The sequence below is a fragment of the Eptesicus fuscus genome, chromosome 19, assembly GCF_027574615.1.
Source record: "Eptesicus fuscus isolate TK198812 chromosome 19, DD_ASM_mEF_20220401, whole genome shotgun sequence".
NCBI classification, from domain to species: Eukaryota; Metazoa; Chordata; class Mammalia; order Chiroptera; family Vespertilionidae; genus Eptesicus; species Eptesicus fuscus.
Window position 1 is genome coordinate 20,646,593 of NC_072491.1, and position 20,947 is coordinate 20,667,539.

Here is a 20,947-nt window from a genome sequence, read left to right on the forward strand (position 1 = left end):
TCTCTTATGTTGACACTAGAAGCCCAGTGCACGAATTCTTGCATGGGTGGGATCCAGCCGGCCCAGCCCCAATCGGGGCAGATCTGGGCTGGGCCTGTCAGGAGGAGGAGATGGTGAGAGGTTGGCCAGTCAGCCCGACTGGATCGGGGCCTGATCAGGGCCCCCAATCAGGGCCAGGCCAGCTGGGGGAAGGGGCCGCGGGAGATTGGCCAGTGGGCCCTGTCCCCGATTGGGGTTGGGGGGCCGATTGGGGGTAGGGCAAGTCATGGGGAGGGGCTGTGGGCAGTGGGCTGGCCAGCCCTGCACCAAATGGGATGGGTGAGGGGTACTGATTGGGGGCCAGCAGCCTGGGGGAGGGGCATGAGTTGTTGGCCGGCCGGCGTACCCCTGATCGGGGTGGAGGGGCCGATCTGGGGTGGGGCTGGGTTGGTGGATGGGCTGCAGGAGATTGGCTGGCCAGCCCTGCCCCCTATCGGGGTGGGGGTGATGATCAGGGGTGGGGCTGGCCAGGGAGAGGGGTTTCGGGCTGATCAGGATGGTGGGGGCCCTTTGGGGGGTGTGGCCAGCTGGGGGGAGGGGCTCCAGGAGGTTGGCTGGCCAGCCCTGCCCCCTATTAAGGTGGGGTGGTGATCAGGGGCATGGCTGGCCAGGGGGGAAGGGAGGGGGCATTTGGCCGGCAGGCTCCACTCTTGATCGGGGTGGGAGAGTCTGATCAGGGGCAGGCCGGCAGCAGGTAGGGGCCAAGAGGTTGGCCGCCTGGCCGCCAGCCCCACCCCCTGATCAGGCCGGTTCACTGGCCACAGTGGGCATCTTAGCAACTGGTTGTTAGGTTGTTATGGCCGTTATGGTAGCTGCCTTTTTATATATATAGATACTATTTGACTACCTTAGTGACATTCTGTCTGTTATTGTTGAGTGTTGAATAAATCAGTGTCTCAGAGTTTTGTGAGCACTCCAGTTTTGTAACATGTACATTGAGAATTTCTGAACCCAACTAAAATGAGATCCTATCACTCTTCCTGATTCAATACAACTGGGCCAATCTATCTCCAAGGTAAAGATTAGACACTTAGCCTTTAATTTTATTAGTAGCTTTTCATTTATATCAATGTAAATAAGATATTGACTAAGCTTTCATATATGAACCCTTACTATTTTTTTTTTTTTATCCTCACCCAAGGATATTTTTTCCATTGATCTTTAGAGTCTTCTCCAAAGTCATAGGGTAGGGAGTGTATAACATAGGAATTACATCAATGTTGTTGGACTTCGAAGTCCATGTTTTAATGACTATGCCAGGTTTTAAAAATTCACTTTTTAAATCTAATAACTGAAAACAAACTGAATGAGTTCTAGAAGTTCCTAAACTTTTAGTCACATAACAAGTGCATTTTGTTAAAAATCTATAATTAAAAATTTTATATAACATTCCATTTATTAAACATTTTAAATGAAATAATTGCTATTATTGTAACATGTCATAGTATTATACTGCTGGAAATTCAATATCTCATAACACAAACTATCAAATTCCAAATTGTCAAATACATAGTTTTCACATCCTGAAAATTATTCTTATAAATAAATAGTCATTTTAGGTATCATGGCTTTTAGAAAAACAACTGAAGTTACTAACCACTTAGCTTTGGGCTGGGTGTTCCGAGTGCAGGTCTGGGGTCTTTCACCAATATTTTGGAACCAGCTATGAAAAGAAATAAAAAAAAAGTTTATAAAAGTTAATATAATTAATAACACTTACATACACCCCCCAAAACGTGATCGCCTGTCAAATTTATTCTCTGACATATCATATACTTTTCTCCAATATGTCCTGTTCATCATAGTATGTCTGGCCCCACTCAACACTCCTGTTTTACAGCTAACAGTTTCAGTAATTACCCCTCTTATGGTCCAGAGAAACAAGGGGGAAGATTAGTGCTGCCACATGATGGGATACTGTTTCTTATTTTAGAGGCATATCTATCATGGAAGCAGTTGATTCCAACATAAAAGCTGAGGGCTGAGAGTATGTTCCTGTTGCAAAAAGGCAGAAATCATTTGTTTAAAAATAATAAAACAATGGTGAGATAGCACATAGAGTCATAAGAAATTGGGTAGGCTCAATGGAGAAAACTTAAAACTAAAGCTTTAAGTCATACCACAGGTAGCCCTAAAACCAAACAAATCCTGTGCAGAGCTAGTTGTGCCTGGAAAGCTATAAGAATGATGAAAGGCAGTGCTTGCAGGCCATAAAGACTTAGAGTTTTATCCTAAGGACAATGCAATGTCTTTAAAAGGTTTGAGTGGGAGGTTATGTGGTTGAACATCACTCTGGCTGAAAGATGGAGAACAATTTGGAAAGAAGTGAATATAGACATGGGCAGGGACGTTAGAAGGCTGCAGCAATGGTCCCAGTAGAGGTAATCTTCAGTGAGACTACAGTAGTAGTGAAGATAAAACAGAAAAGCAGATAAAATAAAAACTGTTGAAATACTGGTGGATTTAAAGGGATAAGAAGGTGTCAAAGCTGACTACTAGATGTCTATGTACTATATGACGATGGTACCACTAAGCTAGAGAATACCAAATGAAGACTTTGGTGAAAAAAATTTATGGGTTTAGATTTGCATATATTGAGTATTGAAACATCTCTGAGGAATTCAAGAAGAAACATCAAGTAAGCAAGTGAAAATAAATTCTGAAGCAAAGAGAAGAAACATAAACTATAAATATTAATCTGCAAATAATCTCCATAAAGGAGACTGTTGGAGCCATTGGCTTAAATGACCTTATCTAGGGAGAGAATATAGAGTAAAACAAAGAGATGGCTAAGAACCAAGCCTTTAGAAAACCATGGATACAAAATAATAAAAGAAATGGAGACCAGACAGACAGAATTATGAGGGAATAACATATTTATTTACTCAAATATTCTTTAACACCTTCACATGCAAGGAACTGATCTAGATGTTAAAAATCACAGTTGTAAAAAGTAAAGTTTTTATTGATATTATATTCTAGTTGGGGAGGAGCAGATGAAAGGGCAGAGAGCGAAGAAACACAATGACAAGTATACAAATAAAATAATATGATCTCACACTGTAGAGATTTCTACCATAAAAAATTAAAAACAGTAATGTTCTAGCTAAAAGAAGAGAGTAAAAACCTTTCAAGAAGGATAAAGTCATTAACATTTGTGAATGCTGCAAGAGATCAAGATTTAGAAGGTCTGAAAAAATGAAAAATAAAATGAAAGGAAAAGATAGTTTCTTGATAACTTTATCAAGAATTCAGAAAAAAATTTCCTTTGCTCCTTCTTTTTGAAAACTAACCCTATTCCCTCCCATAAATTCCTTAGATCTTGTCTAGATGGGGACTGTCCTGACGAAGCAGCAAGAGCAGTTGACACTATACCTAGAAAAGGTCAATGTACCCTATCACTCAGGCTGAGTAATGGACTTGGAAATGGACTCTGTTCAAAACGGTGACAATGGAACTCCTTAATAGTGCTTTCATGACCAAGTTTTGGGAAAGATTCTTTCTTACTAGGGTGTGAGCCAGAAGTGTATGGGGCCAAGAATGCTGGAAGCATTTTTTTTTTCCACTGTGGTGGGTTGAAGCATGTATCCCCCCAATTGTATGTTCACCAGGAACCTCAGAATATGACCTTATTTGGAAATCAGGCCTTTGCTTATATAATTATTTGGGGCTCTTAAGGTGAAATAATCCCTAAATCAAATGACTGATGTCTTTATAAGAAGAAGAGAGGACATACAGGGATACATAGAACAGGCCATGTGATGAAAGCAGAAATTGAGATGAGGCAGGTCTGAGCCAAGGAATGCCAAGAATAGCCAGAAGCCATCAGAAGTTTAGAAGAGGTAAGGAATGCTTCTCCCTGGAGCCTGCAGAGGGCACTTGGGCCTACTGAGTTTGGACTTCTAACCTCCAGAAGTGTGAGAGAATACATTTCTATTCTTTCAAGCCACCCAGCTTGTGGTATTTTGTTATGGTTAGCCCTATGAAACCAGTACACCTACCATGAGTAGAAAACTAGAAGTAATAAGGGCAAGAACAAACACCAGAGCATGGAAAGGAAGCTCTAAAGACCTGAATAATATTTCTGTGCCTCTGGGTTCAGAAGTATCTAGATCACTCCTTTCCTTAGAGTTGGCCAACAAGTTTCCCTTGCTCCTAAGCTAATTTAATTTATTTGCTTTTTGTCTCTTTTATCTGAGGGAGGTCAAAATAATACAATATCTTCTGTGAAAGGTTTTATAGGAAAAAAACTTACCTTCACAAACAGGAACTTTTCCAGTCCAGGTGTTATCAGATCTACACACCCTATGTTCTGTTCCACCTGCTAAGAAGAAGCCAGGCTGACAGGTATAAACTAGTGTATACCCATGGGATGGAAGGTCCATTCCTACTACATTTGCATGAACAGGAGTTTCTGGCTGCTTACAGCTGTGGGCTATATTAAAAAAAGAGAGAAATGTTCATTTTTATAGACATGTTAAGAAAATTTTGAGACTGGAGTCATGATATATTTTTAAAGGCATGTCAATGCCTTTATATAAATATAGTTTAAAATAATTACTTAATGAATCAAAGGAAATACATGAATGTAAATATACATTCTGATTTCATAGACTAGCATTTCCTAAACAATCTTCTGTTGAACATTATGTTAATAGGTCAGCTGAGGGGGGAAAAGACTGTGGATAATTAAGCTCATAAATGTAGACTACATCATCATTTTAGAGAGTCACAATACATATTAACATTTTAAAGGTCTCATGGTAAAATACTTCTTAAAGTTTCTCAAACTCACATTTTCTATGCCAGTTTAGAAAATACTAGTTTATGATTTTTAAAATGTATTACATTTACTTTAAATTGTAAAACTTTTTTTTTTCTAAAGTTAAATCCCACCACAGCTTATTATGTCATTCTGATATTACTAATTCCTAATATAGAAAGTACAATTTAACATTTTTTCCACATATGAACTTTTCTGGTCATATTTTTTTTATTTATATGCTAGCAGTATTATTTCAATCATTTAATTTCTTGTCTCCTTTTTTCATTTCCTCTCACTCCTATTCTCTACCTTGATTCCACTCTGCCTGTACGTAGAGCACTTCTTGGCCCTGACCTCCAGTTCACCTGTTTTGTGTATTTTAAAGACCATGCCTTTCTCAATCAGAAATAGATGCTGCAAGAACTTTTTCCCTAAATAAGACAACATTTCTGATCACTTGTTCATGAATAAAAATTCTTAAAGGTGGTCTCTGAGAAAAGTATTCTGCAGACAAAATTGTTTGGAAAATAAATTTCCCAATGGAGATTTACAAAGCTATAAATAACATTTTTTAACACTGTGATAAACATTGTATTACATGGTTTATATTTAATTCAATTCAGTTAATGAAATTTAATCCTCACAGGGGGATATTGCTAAGGATAAACACAAAGTCTGTCTCTGCTACATTCTTAACCCCCACATTAAGCACATATTAAAATTCTGAGATACTTTGCAGTAACCGAAGCTGTTTATCTTCATTTAAATCATCATGTTCTAAATGTAGGTCATCAGAGAATCTTGATTTACTATGAAATACCTAGTCACATTCCACACAGCTGTTCTAACGTACATACTGAGGAATTCTCTTTTAAGAGATTTTTCCATATTTAAATATAAACCAAGCAGGCTTATGACATGACTCATTGGAGTGTTTGGGTGTTTCTCAGCAAGCTTCAGGTCCACAGGGGCTCCCGTGATATTTGAGTGGCTAAGAACAGGGCTAGAGTACATTTGTAGGTCTTTATTTAACTTCAGCAAATCCTAAAAGTTATCTACCATTCTCCTCCCTCTTACTCTTTTTTCTTTCCCCCAAGAGGATCAGAATGTATAAAGATGGAGGAGGAGATAAAAAAGAGGAGATGGGAGGGAAAGAAGAGATAAATAACTCACCAGCTAACATTTATTACTAACTGTTAGAAAAGATAGTTTAGTGACTTTGAATTTCATTCTAATTTAATTTGTACAGCAACTGTTCTCAATTTAGGGTCAGTGCACATTTACCAGCTCCAGGAAATCCTGAAATAATCTTCAAATTCTTGGTCAAGGTGTACATTTCCTTACATGGGTTTTTCTAGCATTCCTCAGAAGCTCAGAGAGTTTCACAAGTGATAAGATTAAGAGTCACTATGTAGGAGCCCCCTGTATCTGAGTATTTCAGATTCATAATGTAGATCTATAAATCTAAAAAATAATCATTTAAAATTACCAGGTGACTAAACTGAACACAATTACATGAGCTTTTAGAGAAGAATAAAATTATACCTCATGCCTTCTGCCTTCTTTAGAAAGAATGCTTCCCGATGGACATAGGGTTATGATATAGTAATCAACATATATACATGAATTATGTTTCATAGTAGTCTAAAGCATTAACGTGATGCATGTATGGTATGGAAATGCATTTATTTTCACAATTAGAAGGAAATGCATATAAATTCTTCTGTGATTAAAGTATAATTTCTTAGCCACAATACTTACGTATGCACTCGGGCTGAATTCCACTCCATGTGAGGTCTGGCAGGCAGGTACGTGTCGTAGACCCCTGGAGAAGGTGTCCCTTTTTGCAATGAAACTGTACAACACTCCCTACCTGCAGAAAATTACAGAAGAAAAAAGAAACAACAAATGTTCCAATGCAACTTCAAATATGGTTAAAAAAAGAAGTTTGAATGAGAAAATGTTTTCAAAAGAAATTATGCATCATAGAAGTTCGAGGAAAAAGAAATTGAAATCTGATTTAAAATAAAATTGGGGGGGAAAATCAAGGCTAAAGAAAAAAGCATAGATCTCTTTGTGTATATAACATCGTCAAATATTTGAGTACCCAAAGTATACACAGATGCCAAACTTTTTGCCAAAATATGAAGAAGATATATAGGTACCAAAAAAGTCAATCCTATCTAATAAAAAGGTAATATGCAAATTGACCCTCACTTTGTCGTACAAGATGGCTGCTCCCATGTAGTCAAAGATGGCCACCAAAAGATGGCCAGCAGGGGAGGGTAGTTGTGGGCAATCAGGCCAGCAGGGTAGGGCAGTTAGGGGTGACCAGGCTGGCAAGGGAGGGCAGTTGGGGGCGACCAGGCCTGCAGGGTAGGGCAGGTGGGGGTGACCAGGCCTGCAGAGCAGGGCAGTTAGGGGCAAACAGGCTGGCAGGGAAGGGCAGTTGGGGGCGACCGGGCCTACAGGGGAGGGCACTTGGGGGCCATCGGGCCAGCAGGGGAGCAGTTAGGTGTCCATCAGGCTGGCAGGGGAGTGGTTAGGGGTTGATCAGGCTGGCAGGCAGGCGAGCAGTTGGGAGCCAGCAGTCTCGGGTGTGAGAGGGATGTCCGACTACCGGTTTAGGCCCGATCCCACAGGGGGTCCCAGATTGGAGAGGGTGCAGGATGGGCTGAGGGACACCCCCCGCCCATGCATGAATTTTGTGCACTGCGTCTCTAGTAAGTTACATATGAATACAGGATAGAATAACAGACAGACAGAGGGTTAAGAAAGATAAATTAAGGTGGATAAAAATAGATATGGAAATAAAGATTACTAACAAAATAAGAGGCAAATGAATATGGGGACAGTAAATGCAATATGATATAGACATAAAAGTGTTTACTGAACATTATAAAGGTGACAGAAATAAGCAATGGAAGACATGCAGTTTGCACTGTGTTTTCAAGGATGTGGACTAGAGGTAAATAGATACAACAATGGTTCTCAAAAGTGTGGTCCCCAGACCAGTAACCTTACCATCACCTAGGAACTTGTTAGAAATGAAAATTCTGGGACCTTACCTTAGACCCACTGAATCAGAAACTCTTAGGGTAGGTATTATCAATCTGTATTTTAACAAAACTTCTAGGTGATTTTTTAAAAAATCCTCACCTGAGGACATGCTTTTATTGATTTTAGAGAGAGAGAATGGGAGAGAGAGGAAAAGAGAAAGAGGAACATTGATGTGAGAGTGAAACATCAACTGGTTGCCTCCCACACACTCCCCATTAAGGGATCGAACCTGCAACCTAGGCATGTGCCCTGATGTGGAATCAAACCCATGACCACTTGGTGGTGTAAGGGACAATGTCCCAACTGACTGAGCCACACTGGCCAGGGCCCTACTAGGTGATTTTAACGAATATTAAAGTTTGAGAGCAACTGATATAAAATTAAACAATGTAAGAAAATGATGAGAAAAATGTATGGAAGTTAAAATATACATCATGTAGTTGATGAAAAACGAGAGTACATTGGATACATGGATAGTTCTCACAGCTGGGCTAAAATGGGATGCAATGAAATAGAGTTAAAAAGAAAACAGAGCCTGGCCAGTGTGGCTCAGTGGTTGAGCATCGACCTATAGACCAGGAAATCAGGGTTTGATTCCCAGTCAGGACATGTGCCCCAGTTGCAGGTTTGATCCCCGGTAGGGGGTATGCAAGAGGCAGCCAATCAAATGATTCTCTCTCATCATTGATGTCTCTATTTTCTTTCTCTCTCCCTCTCCCTTTCTCTCTGAAATAAGTAAAAAAATGTTAAAAGAAAGAAAGAAAAAGAAAACAGACCCCAGACTAATCCATGCTTGGCTTTACTTTGGATCTGATCTTACTTAAATAAGAAATATATCATCTTTGAGATTTAACCTCCCATCTATAAATAAAGATGATAATATTTGTCTTGAGATTTGTTTTAAGGATTAAATAAAATAGGATACATAATCTACTCCACACAGGGATGGCATATACATTTTAAATAAATTCTAGCTATAAGTATTAAGTCAGAGACATAAGTAAGAATCAAGGGTCTCAAATGGAAAGCCATGACATTTAAAATCCTTTTTAAATAGAAGCAAAGTTGCTAAAGCTTTAAGAGCAAGTGAAAAATTGTGTAGAAAAAAATATCTTTGGGAAATTAACTTTACATTGTATGAAGAAACTATTAAACAAAATGAATGATGAATGGCAGTTCTGATTGCAAGGCTGGCACTGACATTTTAGAAATGAGTGGATAAAAGCTGGACTAACGTGTGGAAGTACATGGGGGAAGGAAGTTGTTTACCCAAAATAAATTACAAGAAAAAACCTCCATGATTTATTAAATGATTAGAGATGGAGGAATAGTTAGGATCTGCCACTTTATCCTTCCCCAACAACTGGAAGCTGAGAATGCTCAATCGCTGTCTTAGTACTTAACACAGATACCTGCTTTCTGCTTTTCCCTTAGTTCCTACTCCCACCTTCTAAAGCAACATGAGGCTAAGCCTAATGTGACATAATTTAATACAAGATTCTATTTGGACCTTGAGACTAGCTAAATCCACTATTTCTCACACTCTCATTACCTGCCAGAACCATGCTACACCAGAAACATTCAATTCCAATAGTCATTCTCTTATAACAACCTTTATCTTTCTAGTTTCCTAGTATTGTGTCTCTCATAACACATTCACTTTAGCCTTTAGGAGATCTCTTACCCCCCGAATGCCCCATTTTGTCCAAGGCTGCTATATTGCCCAATGCCAGAATGCTGTATTCCATCTAAACAGTGGCCTCATTTATGTCCCAGAGCATGCCATTTACATACACCCTGAGGTTGTACAATATGGTGCTACAGATTTTTACTTTCTCCTATGGCCTGGAATCTGTAACTGATCATTGAAGATTTTGCAATTCTGTTCTTCAAACAGTTCTTCAAACCTCTATCAATCCTACAATCCTACTTTAGGCTAGATCTCAGTTAATGGTGCCATCTTTCACCCACAAATCTTCCCTCATTTCATCTACCACCAAATTTGGACAATTTTACCTCCTAAAGTTTTCTCAAGGTGTCCCTTTTCTCTCTCTCCCAGTTATATAACCTGTTTTAGTCCTCAACATCTTTTCTACAAGCTTTGGATCTCAAACTTTAGCAGATGTCATAATAACCAGGAGGACTTACAAAAACACAGGTAGCTGAGCACCCGTCTAAATTTTCTGACTGGGTAGAATCTGCATTTCCAACCAGTTTGCAGGTAACACTGCTGCTCCTTGGTCATGAACCACACTTCGAAAAAGACTGGCATAGACAATTATCATAATCATCTAACTTGTCTCTATTTCTCCACTCTTGACCCCATTAAATGTATTTTCCACACTCAAATCAGTGATCGATTTAACATAAAAGTTTGACCTTATCATTATCCTTAAATCTTAATTGACTTATCACCCAGAGGAAACAGTTACTTTGTGTTACCTTAGCAGATAAAAGCCTCCATAATCTGACCACTGGCCATATCCCTAGCATCATCATTAGCCACTTACTTTTAGTCAAATAGTTAAAGAAATATGTATTTGGCATTTATCCCATAATTAATCTAGGTGTTGTATCAATCATTTTGACAGCTGCACCCTTCACTAGCAATCTATTTCCAGAAAAATATTGTTCCAATTTTCAATATTTTAGATAAAAAGATAAATTATATTCAGTATTATTTTTCAATACTAGAGTTATCATCATCTCTATCAAGATGTAATTTATTCTTATATATTAATAATTATGTATATGTCCAAAAAATCTATTATAAATCTACGTAGAAAAGGCAAGTGAATAAATTAACACATTAAAGAAAATTAAGAAAATTCCATTGCAATTCATAACTTTCTCCTTTCTCTTGTCCCTCCCAGAAGTGGGGTTACTATAGCTGTTTTTACTTAACTCACCATTGGCCACCTGATAAAACAAGAGTTAGATACAAAAGGTGGACTATTCTGATTCTCTGGAAATTTGGAACTGAGATTGAGGTAATTAATCACTTCTCTATGTGGTTGAGATGTTAATAGAAATGACGCACCCCTGGCCATATGGCCAATCTGCAGAGAGAGAAAATGTGGTAAACATAGAGAGTGAGGACTGAGTACTGTAGTCCAGTTCCTAAATTCTGGGCTTGATGACTCTCACTTAATTCCTTCTCTGTGTCTCAGACATACCCAAAATTTGATTTGTAATGCCTTTAGGCTTAAGCTAGCTCAAAACCATATATTACTTGCAAGAGTTTTTCTCAACTGATAAAGATGCCTTTCCTAGTTACATATGAACATAATCATTACAATCTATCAATAAATTGATATTAGTTAGAACTAGAATTTTTAAAATTCTATTGGCTCTATACAGATTTAGTAAATATAATTATCCTATATAATAAAAGGGTAATATGCAAATTGACCCTAACGGGGGAATGACTGGTTGCTATGACGCACACTGACAACCAGGGGGCAGACAATCAATGCAGGAGCTGTCCTCTGGTGGTCAGTGCGCTCCCACAGGGGGAACTCTGCTCAGCCACAAGCCGGGCTGATGGCTGTGACCGCAGCTGCAGTAACAGGAGCCTCTCCTGCCTCCTTGGCAGTGCTAAGGATGTCCGACTGCAGCTTAGGTCCACTTCCAGGCCTAAGCTAGCAGGTGGACATCACCCGAGGGCTCCTGGGCTGCCAGAAGGATGTCTGACTGCCAGCTTAGGCCCAATCCCCTGGGCAGCAGGCCTAAGCTGGCAGGTGGACATCCCCCGAGGGCTCCCAGACTGCGAGAGTGCACAGGCCAGGCTGAGGGACCCCCCCGAGTGCATAAATTTCCATGCACTGGGCCTCTAGTAGTAAATATAATTAGTACACACACACACACACACACACACACACACACACACCAGCCATATGCATGTGCAAAAGTTAATGTCTTTTTAAAAATATGTATCTTTATTGATTTCAGAGAGGAAGGGAGAGGGAGAGAGGGAGAGAAACATCGATGATGAGAGAGAATCATTGACTGGTTGCCTCCTGCACACCCCCACTGGGGATCAAACCTGCAATCTGGGCATGTGCCCTGACAGGGAATCTTGAACCATGACCTCCAGGTTCATAGGTTGATGCTCAACCAATGAGCAACACCAGCTGGGCAAAAGTTGATGTCTTTAATTTAATATACTCAATATATCATTTGCAATTATAATAGCAATTAATATAATTTATGTACACCTAACCATATTTGAAATCTACTCAAATTCATATTTACCTAGATAGAATATAATAATCTAATACAGTTTTATTAGCAAAATAGTATGAATTTGGGGCTAGGTTAAGTTTGTAACAACCTTTTTTTCTTAACCCTCACCTGAGTACATTTCCCATTGATTATTAGAAAGTGTGGAAGGGAGGGAGAGAGACAGAGAGAAGGAAACATTGATACAAGAGAAACACATTGATTGGTTGACTCCTGCATGCACCCCGACTAGGGCCAGGAATCAAGCCTGCAACCAAGGTATGTTCTTTTGACCTGAATTGAACCTAGGACTCTTCAGTTCTTGGGTCAATACTCTATCCAGTCAGCCAAACTGGCTAGTGCTGTAACAACATTTTTAATGATTATAATAGAACTAGAGGCCCGGTGCATGAAATTCGTACATGGGGGCAGGGGGGTGTCCCTCAGCCCAGCCTGCACCCTCTCCAATCTGGGATCACTCTCACAATCCAGGACTGCTGGCTCCCAAATGCTCGCTTGCCTGCTTTCCTGATTGCCTCTAACCACTTCTGCCTGCCAGCTTGATCTCCCCCTAACCACTCCCATGCCAGCCTGATTGATGTCTAACTGCTCCCCTGCCAGCCTGTTTGCCCCCAACTTCCCTCCTCTGCCGGCCTGCTCATCCCTAACTGCCCTCCCCTGCAGGGTTGATCGCCTTCAACTGCCCTCCCTTGCAGGCCTGGTCCCTCTCAACTGCCCTCCCTTACAGGCCTGGTGCCTCCCAACTGCCCTCTCCTGCTGGCCATCTTGTGGTGGCCATCTTGTGTCCACATAGGGGCAGGATCTTTGACCACATGGAGGCAGCCATATTGTGTGTTGGAGTGATGGTCAATCTGCATATTACTCTTTTATTAGATACTAGAGGCCTGGTGCACTAAATTTGTGCACAGGGGTATGTGTCCCTCAGCCCAGCCTGCACCCTCTCCAATCTGGGATCACTCTCACAATCCAGGACTGCTGGCTCCCAAATGCTCGCTTGCCTGCTTTCCTGATTGCCTCTAACCACTTCTGCCTGCCAGCTTGATCTCCCCCTAACCACTCCCATGCCAGCCTGATTGATGTCTAACTGCTCCCCTGCCAGCCTGTTTGCCCCCAACTTCCCTCCTCTGCCGGCCTGCTCATCCCTAACTGCCCTCCCCTGCAGGGTTGATCGCCTTCAACTGCCCTCCCTTGCAGGCCTGGTCCCTCTCAACTGCCCTCCCTTACAGGCCTGGTGCCTCCCAACTGCCCTCTCCTGCTGGCCATCTTGTGGTGGCCATCTTGTGTCCACATAGGGGCAGGATCTTTGACCACATGGAGGCAGCCATATTGTGTGTTGGAGTGATGGTCAATCTGCATATTACTCTTTTATTAGATACTAGAGGCCTGGTGCACGAAATTTGTGCACAGGGGTATGTGTCCCTCAGCCCAGCCTGTACCCTCTCTAATCTGGGATCCCTCTCACAATCCAGGACTGCTGGCTCCCAACTGCTCACCTGCCCGCCTTCCTGATTGCCCCTAACTGCTTCTGCCTGCCAGCCTGATCACCCTTTAACCACTCCCCTGCCAGCCTGATTGATGCCTAACTGCTCCCCTGCCAGCCTGTTTGCCCCTAACTGCCCTCCCCTGCAGGCCTGGTCACCCCTAACTGCCCTCCCCTGCAGGCTTGATCACCCCCAACTGCCCTCCCTTGCAGGCCTGGTCCCTTCCAACTGCCTTCCCCTGCTGGCCATCTTGTGTCCACATGGGGGTAGCCTACTTTGACCACATGGGGGCAACCATCTTTGACCACATGGGGGCAGCCATCTTGTGTGTTGGAGTGATGGTCAATTTGCATATTACTCTTTTATTAGATAGGAGGATAGAGGCCTGGTGCATGGGTTGGGGCCAGCTGGTTTGCCCTGAAGGGTGTTCCGGATCAGGGTTGGGGTTCCCTTGGGCCATGGGGCAGCCTGAGCGAGGGGCCTGTGGTGGTTTGCAGGATGGCCATGACCCCTGGCGACCCAAGTGGAGGCCCTGGTATCTGGGGTTTATTTATCTTCTACAATTGAAACTTTGTAGCCTGGAGCGGAGCCAAGCCTTCTGCTCACTCCGTGGCCGGCAGCCTTTTCTGTTGGGGTTTATTTACCTTCTATAATTGAAACTTTGTAGCCTGGAGTGGAGGCCTGGGCCGGCCAGGGTGTGCAGAAAGCTTTGCTTCTTCCATTGCCAGGGGCAACCCTAGCCTCCCGCTCTTTCCAGCTTCATGGCTGCTGCCATTTCTGTTTGGATTTGTTTACCTTCTATAATTGAAACTTTGTAGCCTTGAGTGGAGGCTTAGGCTGGCAAGGGCAGGCGGAAAGCTTGGCTTCCTCCATTGCCTGGGAAACCCAAGCCTCCCTCCTGCTCTCTGTGGCTGTAGCCATCTTGGTTGGGTTTATTTGCATACTCGCTCTGATTGGCTGGTGGGCGTGGCTGGTGGGCATGGCTTGTGGGTGTAGCAGAGTGATGGTTAATTTGCATATTACTCTTTTATTTGGTAGGATTCTTAAAATTCAATTAATAATTTTATTCATTTCATTGGATAGCTATTCCAAACTCAATTTTACTCATTTCTATTTCCATGATCTCAAAAGGTATTTATTAGAAAGGACTCATATTTTTCAGAAAAAATACCTGATATGATGCACAGACATTAACATCACAATTCTGTATTCTTTCAGGATATTGTCAATGACTTGTGATCAAAGCCAAGTCACAACTGTTTCAGTTTCTTTGTCTGTATAATGAGGACTAATGCTGTTTAGCTAGTTGTCCAATTTTCAGGATTTAGATCAACTGATAATATTTTATGTACTTACGAATCTAAAGTTTTCTAAAAACATCAATATAATAGAGACTGAGACATTTTTTTACACATTTGTATTATCTAGGGAGGCCTGAGGCAAACTGGGAGAATTGAAAATGCTATCAAATCAATGTTCATACTGAGCCTGAACTGTAGGTAAATGAAAACTATTTTTAGCAACAAAAATATGGCACCTTTGATGAATACTTCCTTTAGAAATAGATGTTCTTCAGGTTCACACAGAATTTCACATAAAATAGCACAGTTTAGAAAAGCCTGCAAAACAAGGCAGCTGGGTAATGTGTAAATTGACAATTTCCTTTTAGAATCAGTATGCACTTTGGCTCCCCTTAGGCCCTGTAATGAAAAACTCGCTGAATCTCTACATAAAATCTAAATGGGAAAACGAGAGAACAAGAAAGTCAGCCACACATGACTGGGCATGCTAAAGAACTGTAATAGAACAGTCTAACTATGTGTTGTGTAACAATAGGTTTTGGTTAAATTATATTTTCAGATATTTCCCACATCAATGACAATATGTAAAAAATATGTATTATGTGTGCATTATAAAGCAAAACCATTTTAGTCTTATTGCCTTATTGAATAATCACATTTTATGTAATAGCGAACTCTTGTCTCAGTTGTCTCTCCTTTAACCTGTTTCATCTTTATTTTCTCCCATTGCCCCCACATCTTCCTATAGAGTTTATTCATTTACTACCTCACATACTCTTACTTACCCTCTCTTATGTACTACCTATTGCTTATGTATTTTCCTATGCTCATAGCTATGTCCACCTTTTCTTTTCTTTCATCTTTATGGTCAGTTAGGCTACTATTCTTGAAGCATATTTTTCTTCTCTTGATTTCCTTTTCCTTATGTCCATTCTTTTGTTGACTGTTACCTTTTTATAATATGTTTATAAGTGCAGTTATAAACATAACTTTTCTTCTGTTTGAATCAACAGGGCTGAATGAATGCACATGAACCAAAGAAGCATAATGATATAGTTTTATACTAAATGGAAATATTTATTTAAAGCACTCACTTGAAATCCAAATGTATTGTTCTGAGATCCATGCCGGGGCACCCCTGGGTTTTCACATGACGTACGAGTTGGTTCTAAAATGAAGATTAAAAACATAATATTTCTTCAAAATTTACTATTATATTTATTAACATTTTTTCAATTTTGTTGATCATTTTACTTCTCATTTATAAATAGCATTTACACAGAGTATTTTTCTCATACAAAACAATTTTAAGTGATATCAGCTGTAATGGAATGGCCTTGGGTAATAATAAAGGGTGTAAATCTAATAGCATGTCACCATGGACAGAGCCTACTAATCCTAAAGCAAGAAATTCAGTTTAACTGCATTTTATATAAATGATGCAATTATTGAACTCTGTAGCCTGTATTTGCAACTAACTCTGTGGATAAAAATTTAAAGAAAAATAAAGGATATGAAAGAGGAACACATGCATAAAATATTTGCCCAAGGACTTTGATAAATTATAATCTCAGGTAGAATAATAGTCCCCTCAAGAAGTAAGAGTTTTTCCCACACACGGGACTTAGTTACTTGGAGTTTTCACTGATAGCTGTAGGAGATTCAGACATAGGAATGGTAGGGCTGGTCATCCCTGAGGTGGCTAGTGTGCATGACAGATTATCTGGTGAGTTTACCAAATGTGTCATTTAGTTTTATGATTGTAGTAATGTACTTTGACAACCTGCCAGTTATAAAAGTAGTCACAGGCATGTCAAGTAAGCAAAGGAAGTAGAGTCAATAATAATGCAATAACTATGTATGCTGCCAAACAGATACTAGGCTTCTTGGGGTTGATCACTTCCTGAGGTACATCAGTGTCTAATCACTATGTTGTACACCTCAAACTAATATAACAGTGTATGTCAAAAGTAATTTAAAAATAAATTTAAAAAGAAAGAAAGGAAGTGCACTGGCTGGTGTGGCTCAGTTGGTTGGGTGTCATCCCTTGCACTGAAAGGTTGCCGTTGGATTCCCAATCTGGGCACATACCTAGGTTGTGGGCTTAATCCCTTGTAGGGGGCATGCAGGAGGCAGTCAATTGATGTTTCTCTCTCTCTCTCTTTCTAAAAATCTATTTTAAAAAATCTTAAAATAAGAAAATAAACTAAGAGCCATTTTAAATCAATATATCTTTTGTTTATTTTTGGAGCAAGTTTAATTTCATTTGAATATGTTTTATTAATGCTATTGAGCTATACTAATGTTAGTACTTAATAATGCTATCAATATAAAAGCTTTTTTACTTTTTCACTTTATTGATAAAAAATATTTCAAATGTTTCTTCTGGAAGTTTTGCGTGCTAAAAATAACATCCTATGTTTTACCAATATTCATTTTCAGTGTTTCTAATTGCTTCTATATTTTACATTTGTTTTCCACATTTAGTCAACTAGAGTTTATAGGAAAACCATTAAATGTCACCACTACCTATTATAACCAGAATCACTGAGCGTAATCAACCTTCCATTGATATTACCTATGCAGTGAGGTGAGGAACCACTCCAAGTGCCATCCGCTTGGCAAATCCTGGTGCTTGTTCCCACTAATATGAAAGGAGAATTGCAGCTGAATGCAACCTCTGACTGGTAGATAAAGCTTTTGCCTTCTCGTTTTCCTTGGGCAGGTGTACCAGGGTCACCACAGAACTTTGCTGGAAGTGAAAAAAAGACAATGACGATAAAGATTTAGGATTCATCGGAGTAAACAATTTAGAAAAATGGTGAGAACTGGAATATTAGACTAAAGTGACATGGAATCCATGTTAGTCTATTCCAATGATTTAGCTTTTGTCTACATCAGTGATGGCGAACCTATGACACGTGTGTCAGCACTGACACGCGTAGCCATTTCTGATGACACGCGGCCGCTGAGGTGGCCGCATGCCGAGGATGAAACATTTGCTGCTCCTGAGGATGAAACATCTGCGAAATAATGTTTTTTCCTCAAAGTGACACACTACCCGAGTTATGCTCAGTTTTTTGGCGAAGTCTGACACACCAAGCTCAAAAGGTTGCCCATCACTGGTCTACATGAACACTGCATGTTCGACTCAGTGTAACATTTTAAAAATTAGTCTGATTCAGATATTTTCCACCTAGTAGTACTAATAATTTTAGTTTCTATAAAAATATTGGCCATAATCAAGCCACACAGCATTTGTGTATATGGGCTGCAGAGGTGAAATGTAATCCTGAACAGACATGTGATTCACAGATAGCTCTTCCAGAAAAACCCAACCCATCATGTGTAGTTTGTCCCCCCCATATTGCTGGGTTTATAAAATACACACTTATTTGTTTTGTTCTATTCTGTTGAACAGTCAGAGCACATACCGTGGTATTTTGTTCCTTCCTCTTTAAAATTCTCTGGGGAATGTTTTAAAACCTTTTTTTTTTTTTAAATTAATCCTCACCCAAGTATATTTTTTTCAATTGCTTTACAGAGAATGGAAGGGTGGGAATGAGAGAGAGGAGGAGGGAGAGAGAGAAACATGGATGTGAGAGAGACACGTGGGTTGGTTGCCTCCTGTAAGCACCCTGACTGGGGGTGGGGAGCTAACCACAACCCAGGTACCTGCCCTTGACCTGGAATCAAACCTGAGACCCTTCGGTGCATGGGACTGACACTCTAACCACTTAGCAACACGGGTGAGAGCACTGTGGAGAATTTTGAGTGTTGTTGTGTTTTTAAGAGAAAAGGAAACCATCAGAGTCTAAAACTAGACAAAACTAAGGAATCTCAATGGTTTACAACAACCTCTGAAGAGATTAAGTTGACAGGATTTCTAAATAAATTGATTAGATGACTCCATTCAATATCTATCTATCATCTACCTATCTATCTATCATCTATCTATCTATCTATCTATCTATCTATCTATCTATCTATCTATCTATCATCTATCTATCTATCTTGTTTAACTATTAAAAGACAGAAGTATTTTAGGTAGTTTTAGTTACTTGGACTTATTAGAAAACAAACCAAGATTCCTGCCCTTGTAGGTTGTATGTATTTGTGAGAAAAGCAAAAATAAACAAGTAAAAAGTTAGAATGTGTGAAGGTGATAGGTCTTCAGAGGAAAGGCTGTGTAGGCGAAGATCAGGACTGGGGAATGTGTGGATGAGCTAATGGCGAGGGGAGAGAGTGGATTATAAATAAGGTGGCAAGGCAGTCGCTAACTGAGAGAAGATTTGGAGGAAACAAAGCATTGGGCCATGCAGATATCCCAAGGGACAGAGGAAAGAGTATCGCCAGCCCCAGGGGGGCCTGCGGGCACATCGGGACAAGAAGGCCGGTGCGGCTGGAGCACAGTGAGCTTGCAGAAGTGTAACGGGGTGAAACCAGATGGTTTCAAAGCTAGTAGACAACCGAGGTGAAGGTACATATATGCTGTGCTTCCAATTTATTTTATTATAATAAAAAATACATAATTTACCATTTTAACTATCTTCACATGTGCTCAATTTTTTTTTTTAATTTGTAGATTCAGCACCTAAAAACTAACTTCCCTACAAAACAAACAGCAACAACCAAACGTTATAAATTCTGCCTTCAGATGGCTATAGTTTGAGTGACCATAAAGTGCATTATCCCAGCCAAGGCACTTTGTGGAGTGAAAGGAGGATTCTAACCAGATCAGATGACTACTAGGACAACAGGAGTAAACTAGGAATGCTCCAGGTGAACTGGAATGGATGAATACCCTAATTATAGAATACTTCAGCTTTAAGCTCAATGGTCAAAGAAAGATCTTCCCTGAAATTTAAGATACTACAAGAAAGTTAAATTTTCAGACCTCATTTTAGAAACCTTTTTCCCTTTTTAAACAGTTAAAATTAAAAGGGGTCATAAATAAAGAATTATTAACTGCAATGTCCATTCTTTCCCCCCACTGCTTTGCTCTATAATGTACCAAGTATCAATTAATGATTCTGTGCTCTTTATTATGCTGCTTTACTTTCTATTCCTGCACCAATACCAAACTGTCTTAACTACTACAGCATCCTCAGTTTTGATGCCTGCAGAGGGCTGCACTGCATACCAGATACAGCAGTGAGCAAAAACATAATCTCTAAGGAGCATAAATCTGAATGGAGGGCCTCATTCACATAAACAAGATTCGTAGAATGTATAGTTGTTATAAGGAGAAAAAAGAAGGAATGATAGGAGACTAGTAAGGAGAAAAATAAAGTCTAAAAGGGCAGTGTTATATACCAACATATAAAATTTTAATTATGGTGATGAGAGAAGAGAATACCGAGAAGCGGGACTTTGAGTAAAAAGCTAAAAGAATAAAAGGAAATTTCTAGACAAAGTAAATAGTGAATACAAAAATCTCTGATGTCAAAGCAAGTCAGAGTGCTCAATTAAAAGTAAGGAAGCCTGTGGTATTTGTCTTTCATATGATCTCACTTACATGTGGAATCTAATGAACAAAATGAACTGATGAAAAAATAGGTCCAGAGGCACAGATGTATGGAACAGAATAACAGATCTCAGTGGAGAGGGGGTTGGAGAGGAGAGGAAGAGATTAGCCAGAGATCATCCACACTAATAAAAGAGAAAATGCTAATTGACCGTACCTCTGCCACACCCACAGCCAATCAGGAGTGATATGCAAATTAACCCAGCAAAGATGGCAGGTAATTTGCATACACAGGTGCGCAGGCAGAGGCCCTATGTGGCCAATGGGATCCAAGCTGCAGTCAGGGACCTGGGCAAGCAGCGGGGGGCAGCGCTGGAAGCCACTGGTGGATCCAAGATGAGAAGCCGCCGGTGGATCCAAGCCACCCTGCGATCATGGGGCGAAGAGCCTGGGTCCAAGCTGCCCCGCCGCCTGCCGGGGTCCAAGCTGCCCTGCGATCACGGGGCGAAGAGTCCAGGTCCAAGCCGCCCTTCGATCCCGGGATGAAGAGCCCGGGTCCAACCCGCCCTGCGATCACGGGGCGAAGAGCCCG

The 20,947-nt window shown here is 40.5% G+C and overlaps 1 protein-coding gene across 3 annotated transcripts in view; it reads right to left on the reverse strand.

Moving 5' to 3' along the window:
• Nucleotides 1-20,947, reverse strand: part of CSMD3 (CUB and Sushi multiple domains 3) — a 923,077-nt gene that overhangs the window by 19,086 nt on the left and 883,044 nt on the right. For all 3 annotated transcript variants that reach the window (XM_054708474.1, XM_054708473.1, XM_008143384.3), the window contains 5 exons: nucleotides 17,467-17,640; nucleotides 15,983-16,056; nucleotides 6,566-6,677; nucleotides 4,295-4,474; nucleotides 1,637-1,702 (listed from right to left, as the gene is read on the reverse strand). In XM_054708474.1, the coding sequence (XP_054564449.1) occupies nucleotides 1,637-1,702; nucleotides 4,295-4,474; nucleotides 6,566-6,677; nucleotides 15,983-16,056; nucleotides 17,467-17,640 (606 nt within the window). The remainder of the gene's footprint in view (nucleotides 1-1,636; nucleotides 1,703-4,294; nucleotides 4,475-6,565; nucleotides 6,678-15,982; nucleotides 16,057-17,466; nucleotides 17,641-20,947) is intronic.